A 15,968-nucleotide genomic window follows, 5' to 3' on the forward strand; every position below is an offset into this window, starting at 1 on the left:
TGTTATTATAATGGTCAAAAAGAACACAAGTACATAAAGTACCTGCACGTGTTTATTACCCCTCTGACCCCCACTACTGTTCGTAGTTGTATGATCGAGAGTAGCGCATTGCTCCGCCTTCGCATGCTACTGGACAGAGTAGTAATGGAAAACTCGGGCTCTGATTGGTTGGGAAGTGCTCATGGACAAACAGATGCCTTTTAGAAAACCCCATACGTCGCCGCAGCAGATACATTAAAAACACAAACAGCATCATATATTTTGAAAACTGGATCCCTGCAGCCTGGGTTTGGCTTTAAATCGAAATGAAGTTCGTCAGGTTTATTATGAAGAATGCGGCTTTGGCCAACGCGCCTCAACACATCGAGCACTTTTCCAAATTTTCGCCTTCACCACTTTCAATGAAACAATTTCTCGATTTTGGTGAGTGATCCCTGTGTTGTATCACTTGTTAGAATGTGTCAGTAGATCAAATATTATGTATTCTCAGATTTGTAAGAATTGCATGCATTTAGCTCTTTCGTTGCTGCAGTGAGCAGGCAGACAATGTGGCGCCTATATATGTTACAATATTATGGACATTATGGTTTTGTCCATGTCTATGTTGAATAACACGAGCTGTTTGTTTAAGTTGGACTGCCATTGATTTCAGAAATAATGCAACGAATACCCTTTAGCTGCAGCTGTGTTGCATCATTTCGCTTGCTGGTTTTTTGCCCCTGTTGGGTCAGAGCGATATTACCCATTTAATAGCTAAATGAAGACTATGCGTGTATTTCAGTTCCAAGCCTACCACATTGATGATATTTTTTAATCTCGTGTGTATTGTTAATCGATGTGAATGTGAATCTTGTTTAGATTTTATGTTATTTTCGACCAGGTTCGACTAACGCGTGTGAGAAGACGTCTTTTGTTTTTTTGAGACAAGAGTTGCCTGTACGTCTGTCAAACATCATGAAGGAAATCAACCTGCTCCCCAAAAAACTACTTACAACTCCTTCAGTGCAGATGGTTCAAAGCTGGTAAGCTACACAGCATTTAACTTTACTTTTGAAGCGACTGTTATTGGAGTAGGAACGACAGACTTTTGTTCAAAACAGCGATGAGATTGATGGATACTTGTACTATTGACAATTTGGATATTTATAGCACACTCGGTAAACACTGTGGTCTATTTAAGACTAGACCAAAACGTTATGTTTGTCGTTATATGTTGGATTACAGTAAACGCTGCGCAGTCGGATATGCATTTGAAACAAAAGTAACGCGAGAGCGACTCGGAAACTGTGCTTTCAAATAACTATCGCGGTACTTTGTAATCACATGCCTCTCAGTCTGCGCATCGCGGCATGCAGTCAAGCCTATTTTGGTCGCTGACGTAGAGCGTGTGAACTTTGTCCTACATTCTGTGCCTGGATGGGTTCTTCCAGTTCCAGTAGGGTCTCTGTGAACTTTGTCCTATTTTTACTACCTCGTGCCTTCCGGTGGCACATTCTCTTTGTTTACTCTCTTTGTTCTGCCTTTAAGGAAGAGTGGAAACTGGGAAACTTACATAGACATAGTCAAAACAAAACTTCCATTAACATGCATAGAATGCAAGGTGGCACGGCTGTGGCACGGTTGTTTTAAAGATACAGGGTCAATGTTTGTTTGTGTAGGTTTCCCTATGGGTTAATAAATGTGTCATCCACCCTTACTTAAATTTCATGCATTTATAGTGTAATTTGTATTTAGCACATTGCCGTTAATAAGAGATTATATATGATGTTACAAAAGGGGGTCAAGAAAATATTTTTTTACCTTGGTGAAATTCTCAATCTAAATGCGTAAAACCTATGGTTTTGTTTGTGTGCTAAGGTATATTCAGAGTTTTATGGAGATCTTGGAATTCTTGGATAAAAGTCCAGATGAACACCGTGCATTAAAAGAGTAAGTATGTCATAAAAACTATTTAAATAAGCACATTTTTTATTTTCATAAAAAACATCCTTAAAATATTTAACTTTAATTTGAGATTCCCCCAAACATGAGCCAATTTAACAGAAGCAACAACATTTTATCTTCTTAACTATGCACATAGGTTTGTGGATGCCTTGGTCAACATCCGAAACAGGCACAATGATGTCGTCCCCACTATGGCCCAAGGCGTGATTGAATACAAAGAGGTTTTTGATCAAGATCCAGTAACCAATCAGAATATTCAGTATTTCCTAGATCGTTTCTACATGAGCCGAATATCAATCAGAATGCTCATCAACCAGCACAGTAAGCACATATTTGACTACAAAAAAAATCTGTGAGTTTTGTTCTTGAATTGTTTAATTGAATATATTTTAAATGTTCTCAGCTCTTGTTTTTGATGGTGACACAAATCCAGTTCACCCCAACACCATTGGCAGTATAGACCCTCATTGTCAGGTGGCAGAAGTTGTTAAAGGTACAGTATTTGCATTCAGTCTGTTGATTCCCAAAACCTTAAACTTGCTGTAGAGTAAGTGTTTGTCATTTATTTGTTTTTAAAAACTTTGTCATCACATGTTTCATTTAGATGCCTATGAAAGTGCCAAGATGCTGTGTGATCAATATTACCTCAGTTCTCCTGACCTTGTGCTACAAGAACTTAACAGTAAGAAGAACAATAGCAATGCATTGCAGTATTAGTTATGGGCAGTCGTTTCTATTCTGCCTTAAGGTAGTATTGACAAAATTGATGTCAGTATACAGTAAAACAGTGATTCTTATCCTACTTCATGTTTTGTTTTTCAGCTAATAACAGGAAACAGCCTATCAACATAGTGTACGTGCCTTCCCATCTCTACCATATGCTGTTTGAACTGTTCAAGGTGAGCTACAGGCCATCTCATATTCTGTTCCCAGACCACGCTGTTTACACAGCAAAATATATGTTATCATGACAATATGGGTTCTTCCACAGAATGCAATGAGAGCAACCATTGAAAATCATAAAGAAGGTATCAGTCTTCCACCTATTCAAGTTATGGTGGCCATAGGAGGAGAAGACCTCACTATTAAGGTGATTTGAATCAAACTGAATTGTTACAATGATTTCTTATTCATAATATACAGTCTTTATTCGAATAGCACAATACACATAAGGTTTTGTTTTCAACCGGACTAAAGCAATGACTTTAAAATGCCATTCTCCAACTGAATCCAAACTGGATTATACATCAGCTTTGTCCAGCATGTACTGTGTACACATTCATCTTTCTACAACTGGATCTATGCAACCTGTGAGTTGTACGTGCCTTCCTTCAGCCACACAATTGTGTCGTGTACTTGAACTGAGAGGTTGGGACTGTAGCCACCCTATGCCAAAACCCCACGTTTTTTTATAGCTTGATTTGTAACTCGATCACGACATAACCGGAGCAGCCAGTAAATTTTCCCAGCAGTGACACAGTACAAACTAGCACACCTGCTATTATATAACTCAGTAGACTGACCTTGTTGTTCATGCTGATTTAAAGTTTGTACAGTACTTATGCCAGGGCCGACCAAAGTCTGTCTGGCACCTCAGACTGTAACTGTTTTTCTATCTATCATTTCCTCACGCTCCTGTTGTTACAAACCTGTTAACTTTTCTTTGTTGTGCTAGACACAAATTAAGATATTTTAATGAAAGTTTCTAACTAAGCCGTTTTGGGTCACCATTGACTCCCTTAGTAGGACAAAAGATTACTAAGGCAGTCAATGGTGACCCAAAACGGCTTCGTTACAAACTGTGTTCGGCAGGTTTGGAGGGTGAGCAAATGATGACAAGATTTTCATATACATTTTTGGATGAACTGTTGGTTTAATTCACTTTCTTTCTTGTTGTTTTTTTCTAAAATAATGTGCTTTTCATCTTTGTAGATGAGTGACAGAGGTGGAGGAGTTCCTTACAGGAAGATGGAGAATATCTTCAGCTACATGTACTCCACAGCCCCTACCCCTCAGATGGACGAGAAACAAAGAGCTCCTCTGGTCAGACAGTATTTCATTTTTTAAATCCTTCATAAAAACATTCAACTATTTCCAAAACAACATTCTGTAAGAAACATTAGCCTCAACAGTCTTAGTCTCTGTTTTTTAAATATTAGTCTTATTTTAACTGCAGGCGGGGTTTGGTTATGGGCTGCCCATCTCTCGGCTCTATGCCAAGTACTTCCAGGGTGATCTCCAGCTCTACTCAATGGAGGGTCATGGCACTGATGCAGTCATCCACTTGAAGGTACGTCTGAACCCTACTTAGAATCTTTGGAACACATGGGTGCCGGAACCCTCTGTACTCTGCGGAACATGAAGTAATACATGCACCTTACCATGTTTTCTCTTCAGGCGTTATCCACTGACTCGGTTGAGAGACTTCCAGTATTTAACAAGACAGCTCGACGGAACTATGAAGTCAGCCAGGGGGCAGATGATTGGTGCGTCCCCAGCAAAGAGCCTCTGAACCTGGCTGTGTTCCGGTTGGCAAAGTGAGAAGTGAACGCGCCTCCAGAAGGAATATAGTACAGCTCCATTACTGACAGGAGTGACGGGGATGGACATGTTGGGCCCGGATGATGTCCACGTGGCCTGGCCACAATTCTGCGCTCACTGTGAATCCACGTAATCTCTCTGCAATACTGTAGTTGTCGCATGCAATGGTTTTCTTCTGCATCACGAGTATATCATTTACTTTTTTGATTTCAGAAAGTAGGTTTTGTCACAGTGTTACCTGCTGACCATAGCAACTCATAAGAAGTGTGTATTTGGTATAGTGCACCACTTTATTCTGCATTAAATCACTCTTCCCAGAGGGGCAATCTACAGCAGTGTTAAAAGAAAGGGATGTGGCCCTCTAGGCTGGATTTTGGAACTAGCACGTAACAACAGACCTGTGCTAAGGAATTCAGATGACAGGGAAATAAAAGTCAAAAGCAAACGTATAATGGATAATATATGTTAAGGTGTACTTGAGGAACAGAATCTAAAAACCACATTAGCATCACTGACATCACAAGACTTCTAATTATATGACTGACTTTGATTATGCTAATGTAGAGTACATAATGTACTACAAAAAGTATTTTTACTGCAAGATTAAGCTGCGGTTGTAATATCACAGCATATTCTATTAGATTCAAGTGTGTTGCCAAACAAGTCTGTCTCATAGTTTTGCTTTCAATGTATTAGATGGGATCACAGAAGTGTTAAGAACCAATAAGATTGTACCACAAATCTCTTTTTTTAAACTTGAAACATTTCATGTTCGCAGCATGTATGTCCAAAGCATGGCAAACTGTGTTTTGGTCATGTATGTTCTTAAACACACTATTGCCAACTCTTAAGACCTTTGTTTAGCTCTTTCAGCCTTAGTTTTGGATTATGCAAAGGTCAAATGCAGGTCAAGCTTTCAAATTTATTGTCATTTTAAGCCTTATTTTTGGGAGCATGTCATTGTTTGTTACCTGTAACAACCTCGCACGTAAGGTTTGTGGTTTATGTGTTTGTTTTGTTTTCATTCATGACATGTAAGCACTGAAAATCTAATATATATTTTTGTATTATGTTTTCGATCTAAAACAAATGTTGTATAAAGAATGGAAATAAACACTTAATAATACACTGTGCTATGTGGTAGCTACTGGTGGTTCACAAGTTTTCTGGTTCATATAATGAACGTTGGGAAACCAAACAACATTGGACCCCATTGATTTCTATTGTATGGACACCATCACATTTTTCCAAATAACTTATTTTATGTTCCACAGAAGCACGAGAATATTTTGGGGTAACTTATGCCTTCAATGACAGGCTGTAGCACATAATCCCCCTTAATTGTATTAAAGCAATGAAAGAGAAAGAGAAAATGTCCAAAGTGATTCAGATCATATAATAACCAACCTGTGAATTAAACCTATGACCTTGACATCCCAGTTGCGTCAGGAAAGCTAAGATGACAATGATTGACAGCTGTGAAGTGAGGCACTACGTGCTGTTCCTTTGCCAGGAGATCAGCGGTTACATTTCATAGTAAACAACACCCCGTTAAAGGCCACAGGTTTTTAAGAAAGTGAATGTCATCGTGTGAACAATGAGAAGCATGAATGAAAAATCAAGCGTTAAAGAAAATAGAGAAGCAACATAATAATTCTCAAATTAATCTAGCAAGTTTAGTAGCTCAAATGTGCATGAAATTAAATTATTGTATTTTGCCAAGTATAAAGTATGAGATCAAAGCCATTTTGCCTACAAAGAGGATGCTCTTACTAAAAAAGAGATTCTGAAGAACTACTTAAAAACAAATGCTATTGTGGAAGACAGCTGCTCTTCTGACATATCGCATACACATGGCACTTGTTCCTCTACATATAGAACTTGTTTACATTCTTAGTCTCTGCACAGATTCAGGCCAGGTTTTTTTCTTAATATGCAAACATGTGTCAAAGCCAGTTTGTGTATCCAAGCATTAAAGGAACAGTTCACCCAAAAATTAATTGACTCAAGTTGTTCCAAATCTGTATACATTTCTTTGTTCTGATGAACACAGAGACAGATTTGGAAGAATGCTTGTAACCAAATAGTTGACTACCATAGTAGGAATTTCTTTGTGCAAGAAGATATTTTAAAGAATGTAGGAAATAGAAAATGTTGGAAAGCAAACAGTTCCGGGTAACATTGTAATTTTCCTTCTATGTTAGTCAATGGTGGCCAAGAACTGTGTGGTTATAAGCATTCTTCCAAATATCCTTCTCTGTCTTCATCAGAACAAATACATTTATATAAATTTGGAACAACTCACGGGTGAGTAAATAATGAAAGAATAACAATTTTTTGGTACCCCTTTAAAAAGAAACGTGATTTGCGTGTCACTGAATGCCCAGTTCTCTTAAAGTCCTCTGATGTGCTAGAATGTACAAGTACGTGACAAACCATATAAGGCCTGTTCCAGGAACTCTTGACAGGAGAAGCACAGCCGTTAAGAGCAGGCCATAAATGATAGCGTGTATGTGTTTTTCTTCGGGTGAGTGGACCGAGTGGGGGCGGGGGTCAAATGGTGAGGAAGTGATGAGCACTTGGGTTTGTAATGTATGCAAACATCTCATACAGGCCTCAATAGGAGCTAATCTCTCCGCCGTGCTTGTTATTCCTCAGGGCTGTTAACTGATTTCAGTTGTTTACGTTAAAAGGTCGGTGCCCGTGTTCCACATCAAAACAAGAACATTGTTTTCCCAGGTTGACTATTGTTCTGATTGAATTGGTTTGATCTAATCATGCAATCGACTGCTCATTGCGGCATTGACACCGAGAGACGAGGCCGCTGCCAGATGCCTTTACACTTTACAAAATGTCATGGTACAAATGAGAGGTGAATGAGCCAAAACACAACGTCCTGCTGGTTCTATTCAGATTTATATTCCCAGACAAGAGTTGATCAATGTATTCAGAGAGGGTTTAAGCTACCTAATGAGCCATTGATGAAACTCATTATACTCCCATAATCCCCATGCGTTCTGTTTTATCGGTTTGTATTAAACACTTACATAATAAGTCTATCATCAGAATGTTGTATTATTGAATATCACATCAACATGTACATGAGTAAGCAGGTTTGTAAATAATGTTCTGTGTACAATATCAGAGTAGTAGGCAAAGTATTGAAGCCCATGAAATAATGTCACCACCTTGTGTCGATTATTTGCAACTGCAGATGCTTAAAGCATTCACTACTAAAAGCAAGTACATATTAACCTTACTGAACACATTTGCAATAACTTGACTTCTTGACTTTTGCAATAACATGAATCTCCATGAACATGACCACCACTTCATTTTAAACTCCAGTTTTCTTTGTTTCTCCAAGTGTTAGAGTAATGACATTCCTTTACAGACCTGCAGGTTGTGATATTAGATCTAATATTGTATAGACTGATCCAAAAGTGCATAAATATTGATTGGCCTAATACACAATACCACGATATGTGGCTCTGCTTATTATTGCGCTGATACTGCAAGAATTGCTCTAACCATTGACTTGTCATGTGGTTTCTGAATGATACTTACGAAGCCAAAATCTATAACCGTCAAAAGACTTGTTAAAGGGATAGTTCTCCCAAAAGTAAAAATTCTGTGATCATTTACTCACCGTCTTGAGATTTCAAACCTGTATAACTTTCTTTCATCCACAGAACACAAAATGTTGGTAACTCGAACAACGGTGGTACCCATTCACTTGGTTTTTTGTCCATACAATAGAAGTGTATGGGTGCTGGCTTTCTTCAAAATATCTCCTTTTGGGTTTTGCGGAAAAAAAGAAGGCTGAAACAGGTTTGAAATGACAAGAGCGTGAGTATATAATGAGCTATCACTTTAAATGCTATTGAAGTCTACTATTGTGTAAAAAATATATTTGAACCTTTGAACTAAAGTTCTTACTATTACTTTTTTTGACATCGTTATTTCTATCTTTGAGTTTGCCTAAGTTAATCCACATATGCAATCCATAAAAATACTGTGGACTTTGTTTTGTGAACAGTATTTTGTAAATATGCTAATGTTTTATTTTGCACAGAAATTTTTGCTGACCTCATGAGCTCAAAAACGGTCTGTGGTGATGTTAGCACTTTATCTGCGAACAGTGTGACCATGTTGAGATGTAAGAGTACACTGGTGTGAAAGTCAAACCAGTAACTTCCTTTTCCATGGCAACAACATCCACCCTTAAACAGATGCAGTATATAAACTCAGTTAACTGGCATATAACACATAGAGATCTGCTCCCTTTGACAAGGTAAGTTGTTACAGTTTTTTTGTTGAACAGGCATATAGACAAAAAGACAATTTATAGTATAGAGTATACATTCAAATTTGCTTAGGGACCTTAAATGAACAATTCAGCCCAAAAAAATGCTAATTCTGTCATCATTTACTCATCCTCAAGTTGTTTCAAACACTTGTAACCAAATAGTTCTTGGCCACCATTGACTACAATAGTAGGAAAATTGCTTTATACATTTCTTTGTTCAGTTGAAGCCAAAAGAAGATATTTTGTATAATGTAGTATAAACAGGTTTGGGGTGCTTTTGAATACAATTGTGATTTTTCCTACTATGGTAGTCAATGGTGGCCAAGAACTATTTGGTTACAAGCATTACTCCAAATTTCATCAGAAAAAAATATGTTATAAAGATCTGGAACAATTCGAGGGTGAGTAAATGATGACTAAATTTTTGGGTGAACTGTCACTTTAACAGCTCTGCCCCATTTTATACATTATAAACAAGTATTTAAAAAAACAGATGCAGGTTTAATGCTAAACCTAATGCTGTTTTTAACTCTTTCCTTTAGATGCTTGCCTTGTGCATCCAGGTGTTAGCTGTGCTGGTGATCTGTGCAGCTGGCACGGAGAAAAGAGATCATTCAGTAAGCAGATCACTTTCTTACAATTTATTTTATTAACATTTAAGAACAACTGTAATTTGATTGTAATATGTTTTGTCACATTATTTTCTGTGTTTTTTTACAGTATACATTTAGTGCTTGGAATATGGGTGACAAGCCTTTGCAAGAGCAGCTAGCTATTGTGTATAAGGTGGTTACTAGATCATTGAATGTTTTTTGTGTATGTTTCTTTTTATTTTTGAGGTATGAATGATGCACACATTGCGTTTCATCTATTTCTGTAGGAGATGGAAAACTTGAAACATGAACAAGTAGTGATGAAGCAAAAGCAAGAAGTCATGAGTCAGGTAATACTACAGTTCTCTTTGCTGACTGAGTGGAAAGGATACCCTTTTTTTGACAAATGGAAATGTTAAAGGTTTTGTATAGTTAAACATGACATTCTGTGAAACTTTTCTGACTTACTGCAGGCATTGCCGTATTGTTCACAACAGCCCCTCAATACAGATGTGGACATGAATTTGACATCCTTAAGTGGTAAGTGACAATAGTCACTTTTTATTTTTGACTACTTTGCAAGTCATTTGAATTGAGTAACTTCAATTTTGTCCAGTGGTGACTTGCTGTAACATATACAAATATTTGAAAGTGCTTAACTTAGTTTGATGAGTTAAATAAATGTGAAACAAAACAGATAAATTGAACACGTTTAAGTTTTATGTGACAAAACGTAATTTCAAGCATTTAATCATAAGCGATAGCATAAGAATTGAATAAGAGAACGTTTTTCAGCTATATTTTGCTCTTTTAGGCAGCGACCATCTATTCAATACCCTCAGCCAGTTTGAAGATGATGAGGGATCTGGTGAGGATGAGAATGATGCAGGCGTTGACCCCTGCAATCACTACACCGCACTTGACCAGGTCTGGAGAGCCACAAACTACACCACCAAGAAAGTTGTTTGTGACCGCAGCATGCAGTGGAAGGGCTGGTACCGTCTCTTCTACCGTGGACAAACCATCCAGATGCCTGAGAGGTGCGTGAGAAAAGAGAGGTGTGGCACGCACGCGCCTCTTTGGCTTGTCGGTGGTCACCCACGGATAAGAGACGGAGTGGTCACTCGCAAAGTGTGTGGAAACTGGAAAAACAACTGCTGTTTGTTCAAATCACCTCCTATTCAAGTGAAAGCGTGTATGGGAAATTACTACGTCTACAAGTTTGTCAAACCGGTAGTGTGTCAAACGGCATACTGTGCAGGTAAGGTCCAAAGCATCTCATTCTACATAATTTTTGCAGAACATTATTGATTGTTGCATGACAATTACTCTAGATATAAACACACTGGTGTGTGGAAAGTGCAGAAAAAGAGAATCTTGCATCACCAGAGACAAAATCACCTGGATGTGTCAGAAAAACAGAAATAGAGGTGAGGCCTTTCTTTGCATCCAGGATCCCTGTTAAGTTAAACTGAATCCTTATGATCACATGTATACCTTCCCTTATAATGAGGATTAATGGAATGTTTTTTTTAATACAGTGAAAGCAAAAATCCACTTTTTTGCCTCCTTCCCGGGCCAGATCTCAGGAAAAGTGAACAGGATTGTATATAGGAAAGTGTTTGTGAATCAAGGCAGGGCTTTAAACAGTCGTACCGGGGTATTCAAAGCTCCAGTATCAGGGGTCTATCAGTTCTTTTTCTCCACACAGACTGGTGGTGGTGGTCCTACGGACCTATGGCTCATTGTAAATGGTTATTGGGTGGCTGTTTCCCATAGCAATGTTCAGGGCCCAAACTCAGTTGGAAATCTGTCTACGTACATGACAACCTTGCGCAAGGGTGCTACGGTTTATGTGACCCATAATCGTGGCCGCTCTTGGGCCAACACTTCATCCAACACCATTATTTTTGGGGGTTCATTACTGATGGTCAGAAAAATATAAATGAGCATTTCATTCAACAGGAAGCCTCTTTGATAAGACAAGTATATGACTTCAGATGTTCTGCTGTGTATGTTATTCATTGTTTTACCTATTTTTATTTTTAAATATGTATTATACATTATTGTTATTATAATTATTATATACTAGTAAAAAGTGGAGAGGTAACTTGGTAAACGAATAAAGAAATATTGCGTATATTGTCGGAGTCTCTGAGTAACAGATGGGGGGCAGCAGAGTCATTGTGTTCAATGGAGGATGACACGATGACCACAGACAACACACAGAGGAACCTGAAGCCGCATCTTCACTTCTCATTAAACTTAAACGCGTCCCCTGTCTTGAGGTTGCCATAGACACTTTGGCAGCACGCGCCTTTACACAGTTATGATGTAACAAGGTTTTAACACAACGTAAAAAGTGGTCAAACAAGATTTTTAAGCATAACGCATGCGTGTAGCCTAAATGCGAATCTTTCACAATTTTAGCATAAAAAGTTGTTTTTTATATTACATTATTATATGAACAATTGCGGTAAATATATAGAAGATTTTATCCATCTCCTTGTATGGCTAAAGGACAGACGGACATTCCAGTATATTCAGAATCTCTGTGATCTCTGTGATGAGAATATTTTTGGGAGAAAGCTCACAGACTGTGCATATTCAGACGTGACTTTCACGCCAAACGTATATAACTTCTAACATTCATATATGTAAAAGATACGCGCTCGCGCCGAACTCTCCCTGAAATAGGAGGGGCATCCGCGCGACACAGGCAAGATACCAATCGTCCCGAGGCACCGAATGATACAGACCAGACTCGTTCACGAAAACGGGAGGAGAGTTTCGATGTTGCGGATTATCACTTCGTAAACGGCGGGAGGCACTCAAAGTTGTGTGAAGTTTCGAAGCCAACGAGGAGCGTATACTGCTCGGAGGATTGTGACAGCAGAACATACGGACGCAACTTATTGTGAATGCGCGTTTATATTTACCTTCAATAGCCTGCTGACATGAGTACAAGCCGACATAACGCGGTTTAGGCAAATGTAAACAAATTAATTGCGATGCGATATAACTCCCGTTTGGCACCGTCGACTTGATTTGTGTATTCGTGAGATATTCAAAGACGAGTTTTAGATTATTGCGTTTGTATTTTTTTAACGCGTTAGTATGGCAGAACACGAAAGTTTGGAGTTCGGGAAGGCGGACTTTGTTCTTCTGGACAACGTGTCTTTGGAAGAGTTTATGGCCAACCTGAAACTCAGGTAAGACAAGACGAGGTTTCACCTTTTGCCATTTAAGAATAGACGAACGATGCTATCATAACGTGACACGTTACGTCACTTCATAGAGGCAAGTTCGTGTCTCTATCTACTTATGAATAATAATTAAGGGATGTGTGATGCATATGTCCAATTGTGTTTGCCATATCACCGTGCGATGGGTTATCTGTAGTTGTTTAACAGAAAAATGAACGAGATGCTAAATAAAACGACCTGGGAGAGGAGTTCCTTGAAACATTTGAGGCTTTGGTCTGAATAGACAATGGGAAATTAATTGATCTCTGACTAGATCTGGGATGGATTGGCCAATGGCCTTTTAGAGGTAAATGTAACAATGATGCAATACAAACCTTATAGGTGCATAAATGGATACATTGTTGTTGTTTTCTATGGTTATTTTATTCATCTAACTGGCTGCACCTGCTCAGCCGGAGTTGGTATGACAGTCATGGTAACACACCCCCTTCCGATTGGCCTTATTGTTAAAACAACTTTGCAGTGGAAATCCTGCAAAGTGCTTTGTGCTTTGTTCTTTCAGTTTTACAGATCGCATTCCCTTATCAACACTGTCAATAAATGAATAGTATGAGCAGTTTGGCCGAGCAATGTAGCATACCTTGTTTTGTTAATGTTTAATATAACAATGCTAAAAAACTGCTTTTCATTCCTGTTTATCAACCTTTGATGTTTGTTAGTGACCTATTTATAAAAGTCTCACAACAGTACTAAATTTGCTTTAAAGTATTTGATATTCTTATTTTTCTTTTGGTTATAGTACTGAAAATATCAATAGTAGTAACTTAGATTTGCTTGATGTAAAAGCAGAAGAAAGATACATATGCAGTTCAAACAACATTCAGGTAGACCTTCGCAAAGTATCAATAACGTTTAGTAGTTTTAATTAAATACAACGAATATACAATAAAGTATTAATATAAATGGATATTAGTATAGATTGAATATAAAATGTATTGTTCTATTATAACCAAACACAGACTGGAAGTTCACTTTGAGCCAGGCGTGTGCGTCTGACGAGACGTCTACAAAAAGATTTCTGAATTCATTCTTCAGTCCACAAGCAGCGAAGGATGCTTACAGGTTCCAGTGACGCATAGCACGAGGTGTCTGCTTTTTCCCACCTCACAGCCGTGGCCTGGTTTCTCCGTAGCTTGGAGATGGCGTGTGCAGTTTGTTATTTGCAGAGGGTGTGTCCAGGCTTCCTGCTTCTTCAGTCTCCACATCTGTGTCTGGGACTTCAGCTGGAATAGCTGCAGCTACGTGATGCCAGGTCACATCCTGTGCCCTCTGGAGTGATAAAGAGAACTGTTGTTAAACTGGAATGTGTTTTCAATGCGATGCTTTTTGAAGGACGTTTTTCAGGAAGATAATTTGTGTGCACAGTTTATGAATTAATACAACTCATTTGAATTCGACCTGGCGATGCAGATCAATCTGGTTGTCCTCTGAGATGGAAAATGTATCCAGTAAAATCAGCTGTGTTAACACTGCGGTGGATCAGTCAGTCTGTGATTGTTCCGTCAAAGAAAGTCTTAAACACGCCAACGGGTTGAAATTCAGTCTTTCTTCGCAAAACTATAAGACAAAATGGTTTGCCAAGAGATTTAAAGTAAATCTGTCAATTTTCCACCCCATTGTAATGGGCTTAAATCACTTACAGCAAAGCAGAAAAGTTAAACAAGTGTCAAGACTGGTGAAATATAGTTTTGTGTTTACACAATGGGCCTAATTCAAGCAAGAATATGTGGAGGTTACTCTGGAATCAGCGCTTAATTGATGTGTGTTCAGGGCTTTACTTTATATGGCAGTGTTGTTTTGTCTGCCCCTAGGATCTTGGGGAATTTTTGGCAATCCTCTGCGCATTTCCAGAAACAATTACCAGTGCTGCCCGAGACATTTTCAGAATTCTTTCAGACACTGGCTCTGATATTGCAGATTAAATAGCTGATAACCACGACTACATCATGTCAGTATCTTTTAGTTTCTTGTACACTTTTACCCAACTCTGTTTTCTCAGGGTATCTTTAAGCAAAGGCGCACAGAAACCAAGTCTGAAAGTCTTTGATACTAAGGGCTGAGGCGGTTCAGATGTATTTTTGCTTTTATGTGGCATTGCCCCTTTGGCTCCAGGCCAGTATATGTTTAAGTGTTTCCTTAACAGCGTGACATTTTCACTTGGTTTACACTATGTATTTAACCTTTGACTCTCATGTAGTTGTACTGTTCTGTTTGCTGGAAATAACAGGAAGAAAGGGCAGCCAAAAAGATCTTGTCAACTCGCAAGGCCTTGCTACTCTTCCTATTGACATTTTCGTGCACTGGAGATGTCACCTTTGACCCTCACATCAGTCCTTTGCTATATTACCCACTAGAGGAATGAGTCATTTTTGTTACAGGGTTTCTGTCTGGTGTACGAGAGAAAGGTTGAAAATGTCACAGATATCAAATGAATGCTATTAAGTTTAGTTGAAATGATTTAGACTGTATGATGCATTTTAGTTATTGTTTCACATTGAATTATTCAGCAAATGTTTAACATTCAGGGGCGGTTTCCCATACAGGGTTTAAGCCTAGCCTCAGACTAACTTAAATGTAAGCGGTGTCTTGATCGAAAACAACTTGCACTGGCATATCTTAAAATATATCAGTGCCATTGTTTTGTTTCAAGGTGCACACCAGTAATGTTTCTTTGTAAAGTATGTCTTTTAAAAACGACTTAAATATCCTAATTTAACTAAAACCAAGTCCTGGCTTAAACTAATCCCTGTCAGGGAAACGGCCCCTCAGTGTGCAGTGTTAAAGTATATTAGGCATCTGTTTTTAGGTATACAGGAATTTATTTATTTTTTTCCTCTTAAGAATAAAAGAATATAATACTGTTTAGTAGTAGTTGACATGTTTGTGGTTATAGAGTTGTAGAGGGAAACCTTTGAAGCTTAGGTTTGGTGTTTTCTCACAGCTTTTTCTGATGTTTTTTCAACAGTGGTGTGTAAAATTAAAAAACAATTCTACAACTCTTATCCTACAAACTATGAAAACTAAGCCCATGTTCCTATTTTTGTTCCACATGCTTGCAATTTACTAAAATAAAAATTTAGACAAAGTTAAACCAAAGCAAATAAAGATGTCTGTTTATCTTGATGTGGAATTCTTTTTATAAAGGCAAAATATCATATAGTCTAGAATTGGGAACGTATAGCTCTCAGATTTTATCTTCCATCACAGGTAAAGTATATGTTTCAGTGCTGTGAAACTAGTTGTTGAATAGAAACAAAGCCTCTCCCATATCAGCGGTGTAAAAAGCCATTTGTTGCCTTTATAGCAGGACCATGT

The 15,968-nt window shown here is 38.2% G+C and overlaps 3 protein-coding genes across 4 annotated transcripts in view; all 3 read left to right on the top strand.

Annotated features, from left to right (window-relative positions):
• Nucleotides 1–155: 155 nt before the first annotated feature.
• Nucleotides 156–5,618, top strand: pdk2a (pyruvate dehydrogenase kinase 2a). The gene is made up of 11 exons (XM_079476046.1): nucleotides 156–423; nucleotides 881–1,022; nucleotides 1,858–1,929; nucleotides 2,081–2,265; nucleotides 2,348–2,437; nucleotides 2,549–2,626; nucleotides 2,767–2,843; nucleotides 2,936–3,034; nucleotides 3,877–3,987; nucleotides 4,121–4,234; nucleotides 4,342–5,618. The coding sequence occupies exons 1-11, from the start codon at nucleotides 306–308 to the stop codon at nucleotides 4,483–4,485; spliced, it is 1,230 nt and encodes a 409-aa protein (XP_079332172.1). The 5' UTR covers nucleotides 156–305; the 3' UTR covers nucleotides 4,486–5,618.
• A 3,087-nt stretch (nucleotides 5,619–8,705) lies between these two features.
• On the top strand, nucleotides 8,706–11,525 carry LOC306906138 (uncharacterized protein). The gene is made up of 8 exons (XM_079477279.1): nucleotides 8,706–8,779; nucleotides 9,337–9,411; nucleotides 9,515–9,580; nucleotides 9,675–9,737; nucleotides 9,861–9,927; nucleotides 10,202–10,648; nucleotides 10,722–10,817; nucleotides 10,929–11,525. The coding sequence occupies exons 2-8, from the start codon at nucleotides 9,337–9,339 to the stop codon at nucleotides 11,330–11,332; spliced, it is 1,218 nt and encodes a 405-aa protein (XP_079333405.1). The 5' UTR covers nucleotides 8,706–8,779; the 3' UTR covers nucleotides 11,333–11,525.
• A 543-nt stretch (nucleotides 11,526–12,068) lies between these two features.
• myo1d (myosin 1D) overlaps nucleotides 12,069–15,968 on the top strand; it is a 58,951-nt gene continuing 55,051 nt past the window's right edge. Inside the window, exon 1 of one of the 2 annotated variants that reach the window (XM_079476085.1) lies at nucleotides 12,069–12,599. In XM_079476085.1, coding sequence (XP_079332211.1) covers nucleotides 12,505–12,599 — 95 coding nt within the window. In that variant the 5' untranslated portion in view covers nucleotides 12,069–12,504. The remainder of the gene's footprint in view (nucleotides 12,600–15,968) is intronic. The other variant, XM_079476086.1, reaches the window with a different exon arrangement.

This window comes from Barbatula barbatula (genome assembly GCF_947034865.1).
Source record: "Barbatula barbatula genome assembly, chromosome: 16".
NCBI classification, from domain to species: domain Eukaryota; kingdom Metazoa; phylum Chordata; class Actinopteri; order Cypriniformes; family Nemacheilidae; genus Barbatula; species Barbatula barbatula.